Raw genomic sequence first — 24866 nt, 5'->3', positions numbered from 1 at the left:
AGCTGTTTTTAAGCTGTCACAACTAAAGACACAACTAAACCATGTTTTCTCCAGTCTCTGCGGACTCCGCGCGGGCAGCCCGCGGGGGCGGCGGCGGGGGGCGGGGCCACCGCGGGTATCTCTGTTACACGCAGCTCCGTTTAAAGACAAACCTCCGGCTACCTGAGCAGCAGAGACCCAGCATCCACTCCCGAACACGCTCCTGACTGAGAGCCAGGCCGACCTGCCGAGGACCTCAGAGCAAACCCGCTTCTGACATGCACTTTGAGAAGTGTGAGTACCGATGTGACCGATGCGAGACGTCGCCATGGCAACTGCACACGCGTAGTCTCGTGTTATTCATATTTTTTTACTTGAGCGCTGCTTTACAAACTTGGAGATTAATGGTTTTGTCAGGACGGTCAGGCTTTTATTTTAGTTTTAATATTACCTGCTTGTTTGATTAATTTGTTAAGTCTATTTTTTTCTTTTAAAATTAGAACTGCTTTAAACTTTGATTTTACCCATATTCTATGTTTGTGCATTACACACTAATTTGATCAGCTCCTTTAACTGACATTGTATGGGATGTAGGATGCTTAATCTGACATAGATTAAAAAAAAAAAAAGAAATACAAAAAAAACAACAAAATTTAAGTGATATGACATCACTGTTTGGTTAGTCCAGGAGTCAGGACTTTGTTTTGGGGAATCCCTAAAGCCTCTCCACCCTGGCTAACATGTTTTCATTTCTCCTTTTGATTATCGCCCCACAAGCAAGTCCAGGGTTGTGACAGTGTGACTTTTCTCGCTTGAGTTTCTTTTTATTTCTGCTGAACATGCTCGACTGATCACATAACCTACATCTGTGCTGTTGTATGCACTGTTAGACCACGAAAATGGGGAAACTGGTTAAGCGCAGCTTATTGTTTTTTTCTGAGGATTGAGCCAAAAAAGAAAGGTCGTCGGAATCCCCAGCCTCCCACGCGCATTGACTCAGTATCCAGGGGTTTCCACAACTCTTATTTGAATTTAACTCAGAGTAACCCAAACTACAAACCCAGAATCCTTGTGTGTGTCTTGGTGTTTTTACTCTCACCGGCTTTTAAAAAGCCATCCCTTCGCTTCCTGTTTCACTCATGCAGACCAGAACATGAAGTGTTCAGCAACTTCTTTATTTGTATCACATAAATGCAGGTTGTGTAGTTACCTGTCAGCATTCTGCTAAAAGGTCAAAGGTAACCACCATTATATTGTAAAGATCAACTGAGTAAGGAGTGAGTAACCTCTAGTGACACCTATTGAACCTGAAAATGAAACTTGTGGTATCCAGATGTACAAAGAAATGTCATGAAGTCTGATCAAGACCTTTATTACTTATTGGAGGCATATTGCCTAACACAGAGAAACAAACACAAGGGCCTATTGTTAAGCACAGCTTTACACATGGAAGTGAAACTGTTGTTTTTGAAAAGAAACACGATTCAGCTAACTACCAGAAATCTAAACTGGCAAGCCCATGTTCTCATACTTGCTCTCTCATTGGTCAAATTTGCATTTTCACTTTGTTTTCCGGAAGTGCTCTTTCTGTGTTTGCCTTTGAGAACAGAGCTGTGTTGTTGCAGTCTGGCTTGCCACAACTGTCATCAGTAAAAGAGTTAAAGATAGAGAGAGACAACAAAAGAGAAGTGAGAGAGAAGTGGCTTCGGTAGGGCAGCTGTACGTGACGTGCCCGTGACGCACCAAAGGCAGGAAGATGTGGTTGTGTTCTGTAGCGTAACGGAGCAGGACAGGAAGGTGTCATAGAAAATCAGTAGTGGCAATCCCATGTTTAAGGTTTTCTGATGAATCTCTGGTTTACACGGCCCAATCTGTGTTCCTAATGGAGGAGGTTAAGCTTTGTACTCTGGTTCCACAGAGAGGGTGGAAATAAACCTGTCCCTTTATCTTTCACGTGTGGGGAGAAGTGTTCGAGTAAACAACCTGTGTGGTCTGGAAACACCAGAATTTTGTTTTGCAATACTGTGTATATATATTTTTCCCTATTTTTCTCATTTCCTTTACCTGTTCAATGGAAACGACATTTTTATCAGAAGGGGAAAACAGACTCATGATGAAAAAGCTGTTTGATGCTCATAGGTATGAAAAGGTGAGAAGAAAAACGTCACCATGGAGAAACTTAGCAGTGGGTGATATGTACGTTAGGAGGTGTATTATTAGTGACTTAGTCAAAAGTAGTAATGCAAGCTTGCATCATGATTCAAATGTCACATTTCTGCTCCCACAAATAACATTTTTTGGATTGTTTTTTTTTTATTAATGAAACTCGCAGAATGAGTGATGTTTTTTCATTAGAAAGACTTGACTATTTCCTTTAAAGACACTGTAAATATTTAACTTTAGAGTTCTGAGTTAGGTTCTGGTGAAGAAAAGGATTTTTCTTGACTGTGTCACTAAGAAAAAACAAACAAGAAAACAAAAAACACGTTTGGAGTCTCTGGAGACCAAAGACTGCCTCCCAGGATCATGCGAAACTGGGTGTTGGAATTATTATTGAATTCAGCATCTGATTAAAAGCTTCTTGAAGATAATGAGAAATATGTCAGCTAAAGTTAAAGTGGAATAATGAGTGAACAGGATAATGATCCTTAGCAAACCACCAAATCCATCAAAAAGGGACTAAGAATGAGGAAATGGATGGTTATGGAATAGACAAAGCTCAGATTTGAATCCAGCTTACATATGGGGAAATTAAAAGAAACCCCTTAAACATCTTTCAACCGAAAGAATTGCATTCAAAGTGGGTTAAAAAAAAAAGTTATTCTTGACAAAGGGGAAGCATTTTATTGCCTACGAGGCCAATTTCCCCAGAAGACTTTGTAAATCATTAGTTCAAAAGAAATCTTTTTTTTAAAGCTATTTATTTCTTTTTTTTGTCTTTTAGCACCAAAGGAAAAGCCGTGTTGCACCCTGCCCACAGTAAAGAAACTTTTGGAGCAGAAGAGAAGACGTGAGACGTCAGCGGTGCCACCAGCCTGCTCTACTGCAAACACAAGTCCTGTTCCGCCGCCTCCTGTTACCGTAAGCCCAACACACTCAAGCACTCAGACTCTCACCAGATCTGTTGGCAAAAATATTCATTATTAACAACTTTTTTTTTTTTTTTTTTGCATCCTCAGGAGCTGTCTTCATTAGAACAATTTAGCTATACAGGTAAGAACTGGACATCTTCTTAAAGAACAAGACCAGTGACAAAACAAGTAGACTTGGGGTGGAGAATAAGGAAGCCACTGAAAGATCTCCAGCATTTTTTAATGAATATTGTTATGCTTATGAAAAAAATGTATTTCTGTCTCCTTTCTAGGTGCAACAAGTGGCTACTCAGAAATGGCAATGAGCTATGAGCAGTGGCCCACTGTGCATGAGTCTACGCTTGGCTACTACAATCCAGGACCCAGCTACGCTGCAGCCTACAACCTCCCAGTGACTCCTGAATACAACACACAGCAGCAGGTTTGGATAATGGCTATACATTACTTAAATAGTTGTAATTATTATGATTAATAGAAATGTTCTTCAGATCAAGTTGACTATATAAATTGAAATATTCAATTATGTGGAAAACCAGCATGGAAAACCAAAGAAAAAAACAGTTTTTTATTTCTTTTGTGATACATAACACAGTGCTTTGAGTTTTTTGTGCTGACCCTTTTACATCTTTTTAGGAGGAGTTATATATTAATATGCTACACTTTGTTCTGCAGGCGAATCAACTGGTTTTAATGCTGCTGGTTTGAATCTGACCATTTCTTACAGGAATGCACAATGCCAGTTGTGGATCACAGTATGGCGTCTTGGTCACTTCTTGGTCCTTGCCAGACCACACAGCTGAGTTTTGGTCCATCCATGGATGCCAGCAAGCTGGAGGAGGCCAGGATGCTGCTCAGCGGGATGGACTACAGCAGAGCCATTTGTCAGGATGAAGACGGAGATACGTGAGTGCCTATGACTGCATGTTTGTATACATGTATGCAGTGACTGGTTTATTTATACTTAAGCCCTAGAGTAAAAATACAATGAGATTTGTCGTTGGCAAATATGGGTCTCCTTTAAAGAGACATTCAGATTTCTGGGGTTTCCCTTGAGACTTCTCACTGACTTATCTATATTTTTAGGCAATGTGAAGGTCTGCAGAGCAACAGGGAATTCCTTTAGACCATAACATCAGAAGATATGTTTGCATAATGCTTGTCTAACCATAATTTTTACATGCCGAAAAAAAAAAGAAGTAGTCACAGCCTCTTATTCTGACACTTTTGACAGGATTCTTCAAAACAGGATTCTTTTAAATGAGGGGTCCTAAAATGAAAAACTTTGGTTAGGAAGAGACTAATTGCTGTAAAAAATCTACATCTTAAGATCACTGTTAAACATTAAAAGTTTGTATAACTCTCATAGAAGATTCAAAAGATCAAGAATACTGGTAATACACATGTCCTTGTTGGTCTCTTTTATACTTAGTCTTTTGACATTTCTGAAGTAGATCAATATGCATACACTAGTACACAATTTATTAACTGTTGTAGAGTTTCGTTTTAGCTGTGTGCTGAAAGCGAGAACCACATTTGCACTTTGGGTGTTTCAGATTGATGAATGAAAAAAAAAACATACGGTAAAATATCAATGAGTCAGGCTCAAATTCTTATCAACCATAGAGAAATACAATAGAAAAATCTCAACCCTGAAAATGAATGGTGTGAAACTAGACTGGATCACAATGATTAGCAAACTCATTTATAAGTAATTCATAATTTGCTTTTGCTCAATCAGCATCCTACACATCTACACTGCCAAGGGACTCAGGGAGCACGCCTTTGCTGCAGCGGAAAGGCTGAGGGAGGTGGGGAAGCTCGACGCCAAAGAACACAAGGGAAAGGTATGAATTACAAGTGCACCTCTTACGACAAGTGCACATTTCTGTTCTAAAGCATAGGTTCATTGTGATCATGTTAATTATAAATGGTCTTTGTGCAGACTGCTTTATTAGTGGCCGTGACCGCGAACCAGCCAGAGATTGTGCAAGATCTGTTGTCATTGGGGGCGGACATCAATGCCTGCAACATTAAAGGAGAAACTGCACTTCATCTTGCTGCCCACTATGGATTTCCTAGAGTTCTGCAGGTAAGTAACTATTAATGTCAAATTACCGGTACTTTTAAACTGAAAAAGTTATTCAGATTTTATTTTGCTGAGCAGACGTTAATGATTTTTTTCTTCTGCAGGCAATTCTGTCGATCAGACCATCTGTAAACCTGGAGGCCCGCAATTTTGAGGGTGATTAAATGTGTTGACAGTTGTAAATGAAATGTAGATAGTTTTAAAAAAACAAACATATGGCAATGGTGTTAAAAATGTTCATACATTATTGCTTTGAGCAAAATACTTGCACTTACCTATTTAAAAATGTACAAATCTGCCTTCTTTGCCCCAGGTATGACTCCTCTGCACTGTGCAGCCATTTCTCACAGTGTCACCATGAAGGCTTTGTTCTCAAATGGGTCGACAGATGTTCATGTTCAGGCCAAAGCTGCTGAGAAACTGTCCTGTGTTCAGATGCTACTCACTGCAGGGGCATCCCTACTCAGCCAGGTATAGTGACTCAACTTGGTTGCCATTCAGGCGAGAGAAACGTGAAAAGGTCAAGCTCTGAACATTCACTTAGTGTGTACACTTCATTGGGGAAGTGCCCATGCTTCATCTAACTAAGATTACATCATAGTGTCACCCATTCCCTCTGTACTTTCTCTTTTGTTTTCTCTGTCTCTTTTGAGTCTTAAATGTCATAGTTTTCATGTGGTTTCATTATGTCTTTTTCCCCATTTCTTCCAATTCTACAATTCCAGGAAATCAAAAGTAACAAGACTGTGCTGCACTTGGCTGTAAAGGAGGGGAATATTGATCTGGTGCGCTATCTGCTGAGGATTCCCCTGCCAAACATGAAAGACTTTGTCAATATGAAAGTGAGTCCCACACTGACAGGAAACATATTTACTACATTTGTTTTTGTGGTTGTACAAATATACAGTATCTCATACTGTACAATTAGTAATTCAAATACTTTTTCCAAAGAAGCTTACAAGTGAAGAACAACAGTTAGTCTTCAGTATAGTAAGACACCCTGGCATGCATACTTTGTGCTCAATCCGTTTGAATGTTTACCAGAGTATGAGTAAAGAAGTGTAAATTGTAAATGGTCAACACTTATGTAGCACTTTTAACCTTGTCTCGGCTCAACAAAGTATTTTACAGTGCTTCTCATTTACCCATCCATACAAACACTCTCATACTACAGTGCTTCTTTATATATTAACTTTACACTCAATTACGATTTTTGCTTCTACGATTTAACCCCGATGAACATATCAGGCAGCTCTGACAGCACTAGATTATCTGACAAAAATTATGTATTTAGTTGAGTATAGGAGAGAAGGGGGTGCTGGTATTGATCCTTGCGGCACACCAATAGAGAGGAAATGGGGCATAGACAGTTATTTCAATAACACGATGAAGGAAGACTCGCTGAGTCCACATATAAACCAATAGTGTGCCATACTCGTGAGTCCCCATAGAATAATGCCTTAGTTTACCATGTCAAAAACTCCAGGGGAATCAAGTAAGATGAGCATGGAGGACTGGGCTGCAGTATTTAGGATCCTCTCTGTGGAGGGGTTATGCTAACAGGCAAATTAAAAAAATATTTAATGACTTAACTGGACCAGAGTTCAAAGTGGGTTTCTTGAGCAGAGGTGTTTCCCGACCCACTGAATCCATATTTATGAGTTATGTTGCATCTTTACTTGTGCTACAGGCTCATGGTCACACAGCTTTACACATGGCAGCTGGTCTCCACAGTAACCCCCACCAAGTGGACATCCTACAGCTGCTTCTCAGCAAAGGAGCTGATCCCAGTATTCGCAATCTGGAGAATGACCAGCCAGCTCACCTGCTGCAGAGTGGCCTGCATGGAGAGCAGGTATGACATTTTACATTTTATACTGATACGTTTCTTTGCATTACTAGGCATAGGAACTGTACCTTACATCTGTCAAGAGAAATTTATTGACATAATTTTACCATTTGTTTTTCTAGATCAAGCTCATGCTGAAGAAGCGAAGCACTTCTTCCCGCCGCCGTATAATGCCCCCCCAGGGCCAGGAATGATATAAACCACTTGTAATCCCGATTTAGAGGGAATTATTCTCGATTGTTTCTTCTGTTTGGAAGGGAAATACATTTTATTTATTTACTTTTTTTTCTATTTTGGGAGTCTTTGGCCTGTGTATTTACAAGCATAACACAAGTTACTTTGTATTAGACCAATTGGGTGTCCATCCATAGATAATTTATGGCCAGTTCTTCCTCGGGTCACGGTGGTCGACCTGTCACACAGGCTCACACTCACCCCGAGGATCAATCTGGAATCACCAATTAGCCTAACTAGACAAATTAATAATTCTTTAATTCTTTGTACTTCACATTTATAAAGCTACAGTGACATATTAATTATTTTTTTGACACACAAAGTACTGGTTTCAAATAGTAATTTATTTGAAATAAAAAAAAAATTAAGTCACAACAAATTAGTTTCAAGAGAATGGCTATGGAGTACTATAATGTTATAAAAGATGGAGTAATTTTTTTAAATTTTATCTAGGCTTGTCTCTCATATTTATGTTGATTTCTATGAAATCGTGAAAATAAGTTCCAGGACAAAGTCCCTGAATCCCCTCTGACTCTATAGTTGAGCCCCCAACAATAAGGTATCATAGTGATACTCTGAGTGATGGTTTTGATATTACATTTACACTTGCATGTGAACTCATGTATTCATTTATTTAAAATGAAAATAATTACTATCTTTGTGTATGCATCATACATACTTGCAACTAATGTCAACTCTTTTGTTTAAAAGTTTTGTTTTTGATTATAAAAAAGAATATTCTGTCTTATCATAGACAACAAGAGTGATGACACATTGTATGATTCACAGTAAATTTTGCCCATGAGTCATGAGCAAAAGTACAATAACAGTTTCATCAGATTGTTTTGATGTTTCCACCTACTTTTTGTTATATGCCAATGAAACATAATCAGATGTGGGATGAGAAAAGTAACTTAATGTCTCTCACGTGTCATCTCTGACCTTAAACATGATGTAATTTCCTGTACACCACAAAGCAAAGATCAATTTCAAAAGTAAACCATGTGATTACTTTATTTCTCTCAATTAATTGTATTAGTATATTTTCTTAAATGATTTCAAGTAATTGGTAATGCAGGTTATTGTTAGATTAATTTAGAGACTATTCAAAGGTTTTATTTGCATAGAGTTACACATTCTAACAACTTTTTTTACAAGGGTCCACAGAAAATTTGAGGATCTCAAATATAATATTTCTGCCTTTTTAAAGCTATTTTAGTATGTGAGGCATTATGGTATGTTGTCTTAATTTTTTGAAGCGATTCATTTCAAGCATTTAACATGTGATTTATTCTATTTATTGTATTCTTAAGCTATTTCAATCCAGATGGAACATACAATTATGATAAATCAAGGAACGGGACAAATGCCTCATTTTGTATTCATGCTCTGAATTTTATTGTTTTACAGCAATAAAATATATGGAAGAGAATCCACACTTGTCGCATCTGTTTGATCATGTGCAGTCTCGAGTATGGGAATGATTTTGGATTGGAGTATGGATGAAATCTGTGTTTATTAATCATCCAGCTGGTAGAGGTATATAAGAGGAATAGTCACAGCTGGTGTTTGTTAATGCTTCCAAATCCCGTGATGACATCTTTCTTTCTTTCAAGCATGTTACAGTTTCTATACAGCTGGAGGAGGAACTGCAAGAGAGAAGGAACGAAATCAGAGAAAGTTAAAATGAGAAAGTAATGACTATACTGTTAAACTCAGAAAAACTTACTTACCCTCTGTCTTTGGAATTGGGGTTCCAGAAGAGTTGGAACTGTATTTGGGAAAATATAATTAGTAATTTGTAAAGATATATGCATATATAAATTCGACAGAGTTAAAATATCCAAAACAGATGAAGCCACAAGGCTTTAGAGGAGATTTGTGAACCATTTAAAACAGTATATATTTCTGCATAAATATGGCCTAAGATTTCATCAGAGTTTAACTCGAGCCTAAATAAAAGACGTGCTGTAATAACTGTATCCAAATTGTACCAGTATTGTGATTAATCCCACACATCAGTTTAGAGGAATTTTAGTCCATTATTCCATATAAAACCACTTCAACTGGGATTTTGAAGTTACTTTTGGATTCTCTGGAACATTTATTTTGGATTAACATTAGGAATGTGCCGATACAAAACATTTATAAAGTTGTTCTTCTAATCAAAACAATTATTTTGTGAAATAATACTTGAATTTAGAGTCTGTAGCATGACATGGCTGTGAAGATTCAATTTGTGAACGGACGCCTTCCTTTTTTGGACAGTTTCCTTGAGAATTTGCTGGTATAATTCACAATTTACCATAATTGACGGCAATGCAGTAAGTAGATCAATAAAACATGAGTCTACCACTGCCACCAGCACAATGCCATTTGAATTCTTGGAAATAAATGATTCAAATTAATTAAATACAGCCTCAGCGGAATAACAGCATGACTTCACTCAATGTGTCATCATTCATCAAGCAAAAACTAAACCAAGTGGTGCTTTAGATGGTTTACTTTCTTTTTCACGTGGCTGTGGATGACAATTGATCATTACCCTTGATTTAAAAACATACATATATTTTATTTTCACTTCTCAATGGGTTTTCCATCTTTTTTTTTATAAATCTGATGATGTTTTATGGCACATTTATGCAGAATTACATGACATTAAAGAGGTCAAAATACATTCAATACATTCAATCATATATCTAAAGCTATGGACAAACATGTGCTGTTAGACTAACAGTTCTCATCTTTCTTCTCTTCTTGCCATCCAAGCAGCATGCGAACAGCCAAAAGGAGACACTGCCCATTCACTGCCATCACATGAGGAGTGTCTTCACAAGCATACTGTTAAATATTAAATGGCATTTTCCAAACAAGGTTCTATGTGAACTCCTTAATGTGTTGGAAGCATATTTTATTTATGCAGTTAGAAAAGTGGCATCCAGGGAAAAGGGAAAGGGGAATCCCACCCCACAGGGGTTGAGGGGTCATTTCAAATTCATACAACATGCATGAGTGCTTCATCCACTAATTTTACATATTTCTTACTTGGACGGCGATTTTACACATTTTGTGATTTTTTTACCTGTTTAAAGAATGATAAATAAGTTACAGAGGCAATACTCTTGCGTATATTTGATATAGCCTCTCTGATACAGAGATATTCAAAAGAAAGCAGACTTACTCAGTGCTATTAAAATGCCAGCGACAAACATGATAACGGCGAGGATAACTCCTGTGGTCCGCAATGTCTCATAATCTGCAAGGGAGGTAACCAGATGCAGCTTAATCAAATACAAACAAACAGCAGTTGAAATTACAGAATGAGTATATAAAGCATGATGCATTTGGAAATAAGCACTCTAAATATTAAAACGTCTTACCATATTCAAAATCACTCTGGTCTTGAAACATTGCTTCTGCAAAGAAAAAGTCATGTCAGTTATTAAGCAAATAAAAAGAAATAATCTAATTTCAGCTGAGCTGCAAGAAGCAATAACAGTTTGTTTCTGACTGGAGGATTTTCAGCTCCTCCTCATCTGCAGGCTTGGCTCCAAACCTCTTAGATTTTTTTTTACCCCCACTGAGAGGCGCTCAATGCAGTATCTTCGCTCAGCAAAAAAAAAAAAAAAAATGGTTAGATGCCAGCAGCAGCATCTCAGCAGAAAAACTGAGTGGTTGAGGGACTTGAGTAGGGAAAAGTGAATGGATTTAAGAGGGCTGTTTGTTAAGATACAGTGGGTGTTTAAAGGATTTTCAGTGCAACCTCAAATGTATGTGCTCTATGTACACACTGACTTCTTTTGCCATCATCCTTATGGAGGAGTCTGCAGGCTGTGCCAGTTTGTCAGGCTATCTGGATGTCAATAATGCAGCTTGCATGTTGCTGAACCCTCAGTCTCAAGAAGCTGAGCTTGCAACTTTACTTTGCTCCACTTTTTCCCCCCTCAGCTAGAAAAATCAACCAGTTTTAGATAAGTGCTAAATATTTCTTCCATAGAGCAAATAAACCTGATTTCCTTTGCTGCAACACTGAACTATGCATCAGTATTTAAACAGTATTTAAGATCCTTTTTTTGTAGCAGTAATGCAGCAGATATTTGTACTGCATAAACCTAGGCATGAAATCAACTTTTTTTTGTCCAAAATGTATTTTAACTAAAAAAAAAATGTTTCTTTCCAATTTTCAAGCTCAAAAACTTTCAGCACAGAATGCTGTACCTTGAAAAATCTAATATTAAGAAAATATATACCAACCTGTGGTTGCCATGGCTGCACTGCAGGGATGATGGAGAGATTTCCTGGAAATGTAGCAAGTTGCTGGGTTGTGGTGGATGCCCGTGTGTGAATGGAGAAGCCGGATTGCACAGCAGGGAGGGGAGTTTAATGCCTTCAGTGTGAACTCAGCAGACCTCTGGTGGTGATGATGGAACATTGCACCCACAGTTCAGGCGTTGGTGCAATACTGGAAAATGGGCTGAGCTTACTGGGCTGGGTTGGTCCCCGCAGCAGCCCCAACTTACACTTAATAGTAGACATCTCATTTTATCTTAACACACAGAGTTTACATGGAAAAAAAACCATGTGACATGTTTTACGTGATACTGAGTTTCTCAGGTCAAAATTCGTTAACATTTCGTACCAATACTGACAACTGTGTTAAATGCACAAATTTTGGCTTGCATGCTGAAAATGCACCAGTTCTGTTTAATGTCCTGTTGTGCAGTGCAGACAGCCAGTTCCTGGGACTTCCAGGTTGAATGTAGCCTACAAATGCAGATTATACCTTAGCAGAGAAGATGGCAGCAGTTTAGATGGAGAATCACACAAATTACAGCATATAGCAGAGATGGATACAAGTATGTATTATTTCTTTAAAGATAAAAGCTGCACAGTGCAGCACATAAAAGCCCACTCTCAGTGCTGGTAGTTACAACTGCATGTGTTACTGAAGTGACTGCAGTGTCAGCAGAAACAGGAGTGCAGCATAATAGAGGGCTACACTCACTGGTTTACAACTGCAGTCGTATAGAATCATAAAATCAGGCTACAAAAAAGAAAGTAAGTCTCAAATATTATCTTTTATTTAGGATAAATTTGAAAGTCACAAAAATACAAATGACAATCATACTATTGCTAATGTATAAACCTGGAATATTATCTAGTGACAGTTACTGATGATAAAAACATTTTAAAAAAATCATTAAAAAATGAATATTAGGAGAACAGCAACATAGACATTTAAGAAAGCGCTGTGTTGTGTTCATGTAGAGATTGTCCTCTGTTGTTATCGTTTTCTCTGCTGCCACCCAATGGCAACAGTCGGTCAAACTGTGGAAGAGGTAAAACAAAGATCTGATTAGTCCTGGAAATGTTTCTTTAGATTTGTGATTGAAAGTAACGGATCTCCACGTTTGTCAGATGCTTACCAGGTTTTCTGCAGTGTCAGTTAAGCTGTAGAAAGAGTTTGAGGTTAGTGTTTTGGAACAAATTACTATGTGATAGTTAACATTTGCAATCACTTTTGTAAAAGAAAGAACAGTCTCACCCTTCTGGCCACTGGATTCCACATCAGGAGTCCTGGATCTGAGTGTTGGAACGGAAATTACCCACTGAAAATTCAGATTTCTTTATGCAGCCTTTGGTGTGTTGATTTCTACTCAACCTACCTTGACTTGTCGCTCTTTGAACAGCTGCACTTTCGAGCTATTTTGGGGGAAAACACAAGAAAAATAATTATCTTCAATACTCCAATGTCACTGTGCAAAAGATATCTGCGCACATCTGAAGAGATAAACTTTATTTCCTGATAAAGGGAAAGAAAATAGTGATAGTTTAGCATGCGCTTAAATCAAAGTGAGATCAAAGAAACCTTTAGAAGTTTAAGAAAAAAAAGATTTAACATCAAATTTTTGCACCGATGCATTTTGAATTTAAAAATCAGTCAATTGGTATGCTCTTCTTGAACATCAACATAAGCAAAGTTATATGTTATTCAGCCATTATTCTCTACTTTTCTTTGGATCTAAAAGCCTGTTAATTTTATAATAATAGTTGAAGCCCAGAATAATAGAAGGACTTTAGTGGTTTTGATTCAAGTTTGGGTCATAGATTTATGAATCTATTTGTTGTATTTTTAAGATTTTGTGGGAGAAGCATCAACATGAGCTGACAAGTGGGAGCAGGATACTTTGTAAGGAGTGAGATATAAAAGTTCCTGACACTTTAAATGAGCGCAGCACATTTCCACTAGCAGGATTGAGGGAACACCTGCCGGACAGGAACCTCTAAACAGGGAGACTGGCTCCTCAACCCTTTCAGCCTTTCTGCCTCCATTACCCTGTAGCGCCACACAAGAACAACCGACAACTAATAACACAGCTGACCACGAAGGGGCCGTGATGTGCATTTCTTTGCCGTTTGTACACAGCCAGCAGCATAAAAGGAGACTAAAAAAGAAGAATGCAGAAAAAGAATAAAGAGAAGCCGAAACGCGTACACAATGCTTGTTACTTGCATTTAATGTTTAAACATATACTGCGGTCGTAGTGATTGAGATTAGAAGAAAAGCCCCCGCCCGACCTCCACATTGGCGTAATATGCAAACAAGACCGGAACTGACTTGTCGATCCATCTAACGTTTTCTTCTTGTGATCTCTTGTAGCAAAATGTCTCTGTCTCTCTCCAAATGGTTCAAATCAGTTGTGGTGATTTATGTTCACGTGAGGGGGCTGAATGTCACTTAGAGATCCCAAACAGCAGAGACCCCCCACCAGGAGGCTCCTGTTAGTCAACCTGAGTACCTCTCCTACCACAGGAACATTTTTCACCCTGTAGAGGTTTCTGAAGGCCACTTTTGCACGGCCGCTCCTGGTAATGGAGACACATGCCAATGATCTGGCCCCAAAAAATCTACCCGGGACTCCTGCCAGTGACACGCCTTCTGTCTTCCTAACAGACCTCTGAGAGGAACTAGAGCTTGTTTGGGTTGTTTGAACTTGGGAGAGCGTGCAGGGATCAGTTGGCATCTGCAATGTACTTCATCACTTACTGACAATGAGAGCGATGCCCAGGACGAACAGTAGCACGGCAAAAATCAAGCCACCAATTCGCAGGGATTCATAATCTGTAAGAGGAAGAAATAAAATAGGTTTTAATATTATATACAAAGCAGGAAAATTAAATGTTTGTCAACATTTATAGAAAAAAAGGTTAGAGCTTTATTTAACCATTTGATTGAGGAATGATCATCTAGCACATTTCTATTTGTTTGTCAAACATCAACTGCATATTATTTTAACCTTTTCAGAATATTAAACTATATACCTGTACATAGCTTTCTTAGTTTATTTTGGTTTACGGCTGTATTCTAATCTTATTGTTCAGAGCACTGCCACCTAGAGTACACCATCTCAGGTTTCATCCCAGCCAACACAGAGAGAACCATTATGATTTAAAAACTATTGATAGGTGATTTTAGCCATCTATTCTTTGATGGAGACAGTTATAAGGAATATGCCTAATTTAGTGATTTTTCAGAAGCAATTTTTGAATTTTTTTCCCCCGTACATTTGGTTTTAAGGATGTCAGTTGGTGTCTAAACCAAACGCTCACGTTCTTAGATGATAAACTGCCACAGGTTTTGTAGTTAGTTCATACAAGTTCAAATATGTTCCAGTTACAGTAACTCCCACAAATGGTTTCATAATTGGAATATTTCCAAAATTCCTGTTTAACGTCCCATGGAAACTTTCCTGAAATATTTCTTCCCTTTGCAATCATATTTGTGACCTTTTAAAATTATATTTTGAGTCCAGAGCAACACTACATAAATATTTTGCAGTCCACAAACAGTTATGCAAAGACACTAGAAATTAATCTAGGCTGCAGTTACCAGAACTGTTAACATTAACCTTTAACTCTGCTGTTGCAAAAGTCATCTCTGTAAGGCTTAAACTGTTGGACAAGAGAAAAGAAAAAAAACTACTTCCACACAACTAGGAGAACTGGGAAAGCTACACCACCAAATAAAAGGCAGCAATGATTACATAGGACTCAAGGATTCAAATTGACTTTAACTGTGACACGCCAACGGCACAGAGTCATAAATATATAAAATAGTCATAAGCACATCTCAGAGGACACTTCGACTCCCACTGCCGTCTCTGGAGAACATGTTAGCTCCGCAGAGCCTCCAACAACCCACCCCTGTCCGCACTATGCTTGCACTTCCAGGATTAAAAGTTATTTCTGTGTCCATGAACCATCACAAAACGGAACAAGCTCTGCTCTTCTACCGTTCCCACCTCTTCATCCTGATCTGGAGTAAACACTTACACGTGTCAGAACCTGTGGTACATTGCTGCAACCTTTTCAATGTTGCTTTCAGCTTTAATTTCAAATGAAGAACATGTCTATGCTTGTTTGTATTTACCGTCCATTTTCTAATTTTATGTGCACTTACTTCAGGAAGTGCACATCTACTTTATTTGTGCTTTGTTGTGCATTGACAAAAAATTTAATTAATCTGAACTACATATCTGATTCATCAGAAGTTGATCTTATAGCTTTATTCTTAGCTGTTCTACGTAACACCAGTAAAATGACTGAAGGCTTTACAAAAAAAACCACAGAAAAATAGTTTTCTTGACTCATAATATTCTTAAGTCAAGAAAAAAGTATAAGGATAAGTAAATAAGGAAAAAAAGGGCCAATATATTTGTCCTCCTAAAGATATGTAATGCCTAGTAGTGACATGTGTGTTTTGGTGTGTTAGCCAGAGGGGATGCAAATCCCCAGTGTGCTACATAGGGTGAGAAAAAAAAGAAGAAAGACCGAAACGCTTTAAAAATATCTCTCAGATTCATCTGGGGCTCCATGGGGACGTTCAGCAGGATGTGAAACTATCGTGGGATTTAGGTTTTGTGTCTGAAGGGAATTATGTTCTTTAAAGAGAAAGAAAATATGTGCACGTCTACTTGAAAGCTTGTGAAACTTGAATATTCTGTATTTTAACATAAATATGATGAAAACAGCCCTTAAATTAAATGGAGAGAACAAAAAAAGCAGTATTGCTATGGTTGATAGTCATATATATTTAAAAATCCAACTGAAATGAAAGTACTACTGACTTTTAGTTCACAACTTTTGGAATAACTGCCTGACAGTGATTACACAAAATAAAATAAAAGCTCAGGTTAAGTCCCTCTTACTGACATGATTTCATTAAAATCGCTTGGTTTTAAGTTCTGTTTAAACATTTTTGGATAAAGGGATCCCAGTTAAACCAGAGATTAGGGGATGATGAATTGAAGAGCAGAAAAAGAAAAAGAAAACTTAGTTCTGCCACACAAATATGCACCCAGGTGTTGAGGTTTTGTTTGATTGTGATGGATTTGATTATTCCAGTATTAACTTTAAATAAAATAATAAATGTGGAAGGTTGGAAGCTACTGACTTTTTCCTTGAATGATTTAAGAAAAATCTTCAATGTACAAGTTAAAAAGGTTGCAATATAACTTGCAGTAAGAATTATTATATCACACTGAAAAGTTGTGGAAATGGTATTGTTTACTTAACAAAACTTCCAGAAATGCTCTTCACCACAGGAGAACTTTTAGAAATAGTAGTTTAGGGTTTAAGTTTAGTTACTTTTTAATTTTAAATTAAATGGGCTGACGAGTATGAATGTGTGTGCTGTTTGATTTCAAGATCAGGGATCTGAGAGTAGACTTCATGAAAACTTTGTGGAAGCAAATCCATATAAACATAAAGGAGATTTCAGAGAAGCTCATAAAAAGTACTGATGATCCTCAGGCTGGAAAAGGTAACAAAATCTCACCAACCCATATATAGATGTATTTAGCACTGAAATAGAAAATAAAGAAACAAAAGGAAGAAGATTTACCACCAACATTCCCAGGAGCAACCTCAAACAAACCCAGCACAACATCTGACTAGAGGGCTGGAGCGACGGCGCCTCAAAAAGAACATTGCTGACTGCCTGAAATGTGCAAAAACGTCTCCTTAACTATCCAGGGAGCCATCTGAAAAATGTATTGGAAGGATGAAACCACAATATGACTTGTAGGATTAAATATTACATTTTAAGAAAAGAAAAGACTACAGAAGAACCTATTTCATCTGTTAAACATGGCAGCAGACCAATCATGGGACAGGCCCACATTTCTGGAAAACACATGCTGCAACATTTTCCATTTTGTTACCCCATAAACTTATTGTAGATAATAACGGTATTGCATTATTAATAAGTAAACAAATGACCTTTAGGCACACTTTACACAACTGCATGTAAATGTGCAGATAGATTAGTCTAAATGTGTGGCAGTTTCATTGTTTGTTCATCCATTGCAGTTTGATCCTTTAGTTACAGCAATAATGACACAGGGGAGAGGATCTGAAGTATTTGTTTTGTGGATACTCCAGAAGCTCTGCCTGAGGGTTAAGGTTTTCCACCAGCTCTGGAAAAACAATCGAAAGATGCCAACTCATCTCAGCCTCGCAGATGTTTCCTGGGAAAAGGGTCGACCATTAAAAGACCACCTTTGTGTGCTCAGCACTCACCATATTGAAAAGCACTGTCATAATCTGGAAAGGAAGCGAGAGAGGAAATGAATGAGAGATTAATTTATCCAGTGACAAAACTGTAGGGCTGTTTTAAGCGTTTCAGAAGCCAGTTCGGTGGCAGTGCCCATTTATATGGCAACTGCAACAAACATGACTCATTTAACATCAAGTTCAACTTTCTAAAGCTGTGGCTCAAATGATACACACCTTTGCCATCGTCTGCTGCTGAAGCTGTAAAAAACAGAAGCAGAAACATCAGCTGGTGATGTAACTACATGTCAGCAAAGATAAAAGTGAAGGAACAAACTTGCTTCAAGACTTCTTTCAAATCCTAATCAGTATTCATCACAAACTATACATATGGGCTATCATAAAAGCCTTGAGAAAGTGAAGCTGATGTGTAATAAATTACTCTTAAATTGCTTAAACAACTCAAGATTATTTGATAATTGTGTCATATGAATCAAATTTTAGGATAAAGAGTATTATAGACAACACATCCCACAAAAAAATGAATCTGATCCTCTTTTAAATGGTTTCAATCTATAAAATAAATATTGTCAAACAAATGAAACACAAATCTGTCGTAACATTTCACTTTTACCGTTAAACAAATGAGAACATTAGAATCAACACTCCATATAAATCGCCCACGTTTAGTCTCATAGATGGGTGTAACATCACAGGCATGCACAGCACGTCCAAGCATGTGAAAGAACGTTGCTTTTCTAACTTTTGTTATGGGATTGTTCATGCTCAACGTGATTATACTCACCTGTGTTTATCCACACAGTGGATTTTGCTTCATTGCTTTAAGTGTATGTAAACCTGTGTCCACCTTTTAGCACTAATTTTTCATCTGTCTTAATAATAATAATAATAATAATAATAATAATAATAATAATAATAATAATAATAATAATAATAATAATAATAATAATAATAATAATAATAATAATAATGCTGCAGTCTAAAAAATCTTGGTACAAAAGCACATAAGTCACTTGCGACTGTAATCCCCTATTTCTGCCTTATTTTCAGTAACTTTAAGGGATCACACTAATCAACAACCCACTCAGATTGAATCAGACACAGATGAAGACACAATTATCAATGTCAGGGTTAGAATGATGCAACATGCAGCAGCGCATAACTAGTTGCATAAATACACAGCCCAACATTTAACATCATTAATGTGTTATTTTTAGAGCTATTAAAATACTCACTAGACGGTGTACAGCATTTTAAATGCAGCCCACAGGGGTTGTGTTTGGATATGAATGTGAATAGTTTTGACGCTAGAAGAAATAGACGGTTCGACTTTCTCGTGAAAGAACCATGTCCTCAATGCTGCTGTCATTTCAGCCAGAACGGTCTTGCAAATGAATTCCTTGATGCTGAGGATTTTTTTTTTATCAATATATAGTTCAGTATAGTATATATCATACTATTATTAAATAAAATCTAAAAAAAGAGGAGAGCTTTGCACATGAAACCTTGACCTAAAAGGTATTCTACACAGAGTGGTACACTGCTCAGCCAAGAGTGAGAGTTAGACTGCTACGGTTACCACTGACCTCATTACTGCTAAATCCACATGTTAATCTTAAAGTAATTCTATAAAGTAACATTCCGGAGTTAAAACAACCCCTAGTCAGGGAGTATAAACTTTCATTATGGACTCATGTGACATGAAACCCAGAAGATTGGAGGGAGAACGGATATGTTTGCAGCAATATGGAAATTAATGTGAACAACTGGGGCAATCATGTTCAAATAAACTAGCGTTTAAGCCTCTAACAAGACTCAGAAATGTTATTCCAGTTAAGTGATAGTGTGGATAGGGGTCCTACAGACAAAGCAAAGACATTTTAACTTTGTAAATGTACAATAAGAACTGTTTCTACAGGAATCTCCATCTGGTTGCTGCCTGAACGACGGAAAGGAATTGAGTTCATGACCTCTGCCTTTAACGCTTGCCTATTTTGTCATGAATATCAAACTTCTGATACTTCTCTATAGAAGCTTATGATATATTTTTCTTTTATAAATGATATATCTTTTGTGTTCGCATACATTTACTGTCAGGAAACAATTGGACCTGCAAAGCAGTGATATTATCATGCAGGCCCAGATAAAATGACCTAGCTTTGACTGGAATTACATTTTTGGGTCTTTTCAGTGACTTAAAATAGTAATTCACCAGTTCGAGCGCCCTGTGTGATAGCACTACTGTATAAATATTCAGGTCCAGCACAAAAGTTGACACACCCTACCATCCAGACTTGTTTAACTCCAAAATGTTACCTTAAAAAGGAGACAGCAGGTTTCAGTTAAACACAAATGTTAAATAAGAAAGAATGCAAAAAACAACAACATTTTAGCATTGGTAAATCAGCTTAACATCAAGCGCAACTGATAACTTTCAGGTCAGACGGAGAAACAAGGCAGATACCAGGACCTGAATGAACAACAGAAAACTTGAGAAGTGTACAACAATCTACACATAACACAAAAAATGAATACTAAGCTGAGAACTGCACCAGAATAATGTTCCTGACAAAAACTGCCATTTCATATGCAGTTGGTAAAAAAAGGGTGCGTGGCAGAACGTCTTCAAAGAAAAAAGGCCATGCATTATCAAGGACCAGTCTAATGCAGGTAACTTACCAAACACTTCCCTGCCAAATCCTGATCCTGTTATACAGACACGTCGGCTCATTTAGCATGAGGGAACTTCTAACACAGCTACAGGAAGTAGCTGAAGGATATCATGCTTGCACACACACACACACGCACACACTTTGACTCAAAACGGTTAATTATCCAAAAACCTGCTGAACATTTCGCGAAACCGATACTTACCCAGTGCAGGAGCCAGCCAGGAGCTTAATGCCACCAACACCACGAGATCCATTGTATCTGTGAAAAGGAGACGCTGCAGCCAAGCAGCCCGTCAGGTAGATTTTACACGAGTTAGGATTATACTTCTTGAGAACAGATACATATCAGAAATCAGAGAAAAACAAGATGATGATAAGAGTACAGGTCAATTTTAACTTCTGCTGGAAACAACACTTTTAAAAGTATCACAGCAAAAACTGAGACAGTAATGCAGCTTAATATGCTTTTGTTAGACTCTCTGAACTATAGAGACATTGAACTTCTTCCATCATGATAGCTAATCTGACTTGTACTCTTAACCGATCCCTCCAGTGACCCCGTGCCTGGACATAGTGGTCAATCTTCACTAGACACAACAGGATCTCAAATGTGAACAGAATGTTGGCTCTGAAAAAGAGAGGACCTATTTAAAGCCAAGCTCTTCAGAACATGAGGCTTAGCAGGAAAGGAGCTCAATGCAGGACCGGTGTTGAGTTGCACCCGATACTTGGTCAGAGGGTATTGCCTCTGATCTGACGTTGCTTTTGGTCATCGGCAGGGGCATGCACTCCTGGAGCTCTTTTTCTATCTATAATGTCCAGGCCATTCCCTAAGGGTTCTCCGACCTCCACATATTTACACGCTATAAGGTTCCACAACCAGACTTCCTTTTGAGATTGGACACAGAAGTGCAGGGAGGCCTTTAAAGCAACGCATAGAGCGAGCTGACAGTGATTTATCTCGCTTCATGGGTTGATGAGTCCAACACAGCGCCACCAAATGACAACAGAAAAGCGCAGGTACTTTTAACTTCGTTGTGAAGACAATCTAAACCATGAAATAACATGTTTTACAAAGCAAAGATCAAAGTCTGTGTTCTCTGCTTGGCCTCAAGCACTTTCACGGATTGGAGCATAACATGAGGGTGGATGAACAGTTCAAAGAGGCTTGTCAATCAGGTTTAGTTTAAGAAGAAAAAAAAGAAGTCCACAACTGTTGAGTAAAAGAGGACTTTAATAAACTGTAATTTTTAGAGAAAGGATGAAAGGAACTGACCCCCACATTCTATACATTGCATTACAATTGAGACCATCACCATCCCAAAAAAGAAGAGCGTTTCTTTCTTCTTTCTGGTTGGAACACACGTCATTTTAAGATTACCCGACTCTAACTGATTGTCAACCTCTTCAGTGTTTGGTAGCCGCGACCAAAGCGCCACTTTTTATAATCCTCTTGTTGTTTTCGCTTACTGACATGATGCAGATTGAGGCATTTTCCAAAGTAGCTGCAGAAGTTGTGACTGGCACATATAACTAGGCTTGCCACCCGTCCCTTAAAATACGGAATTGTTCTGTAATTGGGAATTAAAAGTTGCATTCCGTATTGAACCAATACGGACACATATTATGCTCTTATTTATTTATGTAATAATCTACAGGTGAAGGTCTGAAAATGTGAATATATTGCAAAACTTCATTCTTAGTAAATTCATCTAAAGGTGAAACAAATATATTATTTCCCACTACATTCAAAGTGAGATATTTCAAGCCTTTATTTGTTATAATTTTGGTGATTATGGCTCACAGTTTATTAAAACCCCAAATGAAAAAATCTCTATATTATGAAATCAATAAACAATTCAATCATCAAAATAATAACAAATAAAGGTTTAACATATCTTGCTTTGCATATAATGAGACTATGTAATATATTAGTTTGACCTTTTAAGTTGAATGATTGAAATAAATTAACTTTTACACCATATTCTAATGTTCCGACCTTCACCTGTAGGTTATATTCTACATCTGGGCTGATGGACGTACACATCATGGGAGGATATTTCAGTTGCTAGTATGGTTGGATGTCTGTACAGTCATGCAAGTTAAATGCTATTAAAGCACTTTAAACTTTAAATCAAAGCATTTAGTTTTTTCATATAAAATAAATACACATCTATGCAGTTTAGAAGTTTTGGGGATGTCCCTTTTTTTGGGATCTGCGTTGCTGAAATCGGAGCGTCCCTTATTTCTATTTCTGAAAGGTGGCAACCCTACATATAACACTCCTGCGCAAAAGTGTGAGAGACCCCATCAGGCTCCACGGAACTTGAGGAAAATACTCTTACAGCTTCACACACATGCATAAATGCTGAAACCCACGAGCACGAGCAAGAACATTTGCGAAAGGAGCATATACGCTTGATACGGATAATTGGAGGGTCACATGTTTACGCACTAGTCGGAATGTGGGGTGAAAAGGAGACGAGAAGAAATACGCGGAAAAGGAGAACGATCAAAACACGTAGACACAAACTACAAGCACGGAAAGTGTACTTTCATATTCTTAAACGACACAATTTGTCCCAAGTCCTTAATTCCAGCCGTAGTAATAAAGAAAATGCATAAAATAATATGCAGTCATGTCCCAGAAGCATTAACGCAGACCTTTACGTGAACTTACCGTCACCAGCCTCTTATAACTCTTGAGTGAATTGAGCAGCAGTGTATCAAACTTTGCAAAAGAAAAGTTTCCCACATAAATGTTTCTTCAGCCAAGAGATAAAATACTTGCAAAAACGCTCTCTTGTGACTCTGGAAAAATGAAACCCGGTTGTTAAAAGTGAATGATTGCGCCTTCAGCCACCGTGCTCTGCTGCACCGCTCGGCCAGCCCTGCGCCTTCTGGTGTCGTCTGAAGGTTAGTTTATGGTTCCGCGTTACACCAACGCAGAGCCTACGGCGTAGGGTACGCAGCGACGCGCACCGTACGTGCGCGTCGTTGCGTACCCTACGCCGTAGGCCCTGCGTCGATTTAACGCGGAACCATAATTCAGGCTTGAGGAATGAGGCAGAGGGGGGTCGGAGGGCTGGGGGGGCTGGGGGGGCTGGGGGGGCTGAAGCTACTCCCCAAAATTACCCGGAGCTGATTTATGCAACCCACGCAAGAGCTTGTTATTGACATGCATTTTGTAGCCAGCGCTGATAGTAAAAAAAAAAAAAAAAAAAAAAAAAGATTTCACAATGAACTGCAAATCACGCTCATTTCTCCCCACAGGCAAATTTAAGATACAACAACTTAACAGCGGGCTTGTTGTACAGTGCTGTAATTTACAGGTTGTAGAGAGAGAGAGTCTCTGTGCTGTGAAGTGAAAGCATAAACACCAGCGTGCTTCCAGGGCCACAACAGTCTGTCACACTATGAGCCAGACCATATCAGTACCACTCAAAGTGACAAAACCTGCTAATCATTCTTGAAAATATCTATGTCTATAGATGATATTTTGGTATGATAACCCTTCCTGAGTGGCAGCTGTATCATCCTGTATTTGCATAATAAAGACCAGTTTGTGACATTAGCCTAGTGGCTGTTATAGTTTCATAGGAGCCTAATGGTGCTCTTCTAGTTTAAGGCTCACAATGACCTGTAACAATGATATAGTATGGGGTATATTAGACATTCCTGAATCCTTATGGTCCTGTGAGTATTCCAGTTTTTGTATTTTGTGTCTCTGTTGTTCCTAGATGACACAGAGTAGGCGAACATTGTGTAAAAATGTGTGTTGTTTATAGTTTAAAGAGCTGCAGTGACCTCTATGTTGGTCAGAAAGATTCACATCTTAGCTTGAATGAAAGCTTAAAAGGTCCCCTTTAAAATGATACCAAAGATAATATTGTGAAACATTGCCAGATATTCTGTACATGAGTCTAAACCAGGATATGCACCAGCATCTAAAGTGTAATTTTCTGAAGGGGATGGGTAACTTCATGAGCTGATAACTATGATACAGCTGCCACCCAGGAAGGGTTATCATACCAGAATAGCATCTATAGACATGAATCTTTTAAAAAATCACAAGTATGTTTTGTCACCTTGAGTGGTACTGACAAGTGAAATTTTGGGCTCTGGCCCCTGGACTACAGAGGTAGTTTTTCTCTCAGCGACACGAAAACGGCCTTCAAAACATCTCTCCCACAGCAAACGGACAGATTCTCCCACGGTGAGCAAATACACAGCTGGAGCATGGTGTTAGTAGGCGCAGTCTCAGTGGGGTATTAGAGTTGTTTAGCTGCTCTCCTACGCCTCCAGAACCTTGCCTTCTTATCAAGACATCAGGGGGACAATGATTTATTTCCTTTTCCGTGGCAACTGCAGCAGAGGCC

The 24866-nt window shown here is 38.2% G+C and overlaps 2 protein-coding genes across 2 annotated transcripts; one reads left to right on the top strand and one right to left on the bottom strand.

Moving 5' to 3' along the window:
* The first annotated feature begins 257 nt into the window (after window positions 1–257).
* LOC133429160 (NF-kappa-B inhibitor delta) lies at window positions 258–8623 on the top strand. Its single transcript, XM_061716605.1, has 13 exons — window positions 258–273; window positions 2924–3060; window positions 3159–3192; window positions 3344–3526; window positions 3560–3564; window positions 3796–3974; window positions 4810–4915; window positions 5014–5160; window positions 5262–5313; window positions 5471–5628; window positions 5883–5999; window positions 6848–7012; window positions 7129–8623. Exons 1-13 carry the CDS (start codon window positions 258–260, stop codon window positions 7198–7200), a joined length of 1371 nt encoding a protein of 456 aa, XP_061572589.1. The 3' UTR covers window positions 7201–8623.
* Window positions 8364–23385, bottom strand: LOC133440608 (uncharacterized). Its single transcript, XM_061717929.1, has 14 exons — window positions 23168–23385; window positions 20690–20762; window positions 20495–20521; window positions 18032–18055; window positions 17822–17845; window positions 14289–14363; window positions 12907–12943; window positions 12786–12823; window positions 12667–12674; window positions 11495–11651; window positions 10621–10656; window positions 10422–10496; window positions 8974–9011; window positions 8364–8889 (listed from the first exon to the last, which is right to left on the bottom strand). Exons 2-14 carry the CDS (start codon window positions 20739–20741, stop codon window positions 8797–8799), a joined length of 684 nt encoding a protein of 227 aa, XP_061573913.1. The 5' UTR covers window positions 20742–20762; window positions 23168–23385; the 3' UTR covers window positions 8364–8796.
* Between the last annotated feature and the right edge of the window lie 1481 nt (window positions 23386–24866).

The sequence above is a fragment of the Cololabis saira genome, chromosome 3 (genome assembly GCF_033807715.1).
Source record: "Cololabis saira isolate AMF1-May2022 chromosome 3, fColSai1.1, whole genome shotgun sequence".
Lineage (NCBI taxonomy): Eukaryota > Metazoa > Chordata > Actinopteri > Beloniformes > Belonidae > Cololabis > Cololabis saira.
The sequence above is the reverse complement of the archived record's forward strand: the minus strand, read 5'-3'. Positions and strand labels throughout refer to the sequence as shown.

Coding starts and splice junctions, on each gene's coding strand:
- LOC133429160 (XM_061716605.1), top strand. Junction 4,916..5,013: donor CCAAAGAACACAAGGGAAAG/GTATGAATTACA, acceptor GTCTTTGTGCAG/ACTGCTTTATTAGTGGCCGT. Junction 7,013..7,128: donor GTGGCCTGCATGGAGAGCAG/GTATGACATTTT, acceptor TTGTTTTTCTAG/ATCAAGCTCATGCTGAAGAA.
- LOC133440608 (XM_061717929.1), bottom strand. CDS start 20,741: ATGGATCTCGTGGTGTTGGTGGCATTAAGCTCCTGGCTGGCTCCTGCA. Junction 17,846..18,031: donor AGCAGCAGACGATGGCAAAG/GTGTGTATCATT, acceptor CTTCCTTTCCAG/ATTATGACAGTGCTTTTCAA. Junction 9,012..10,421: donor TGGCATTTTAATAGCACTGA/GTAAGTCTGCTT, acceptor TCCCAAATACAG/TTCCAACTCTTCTGGAACCC.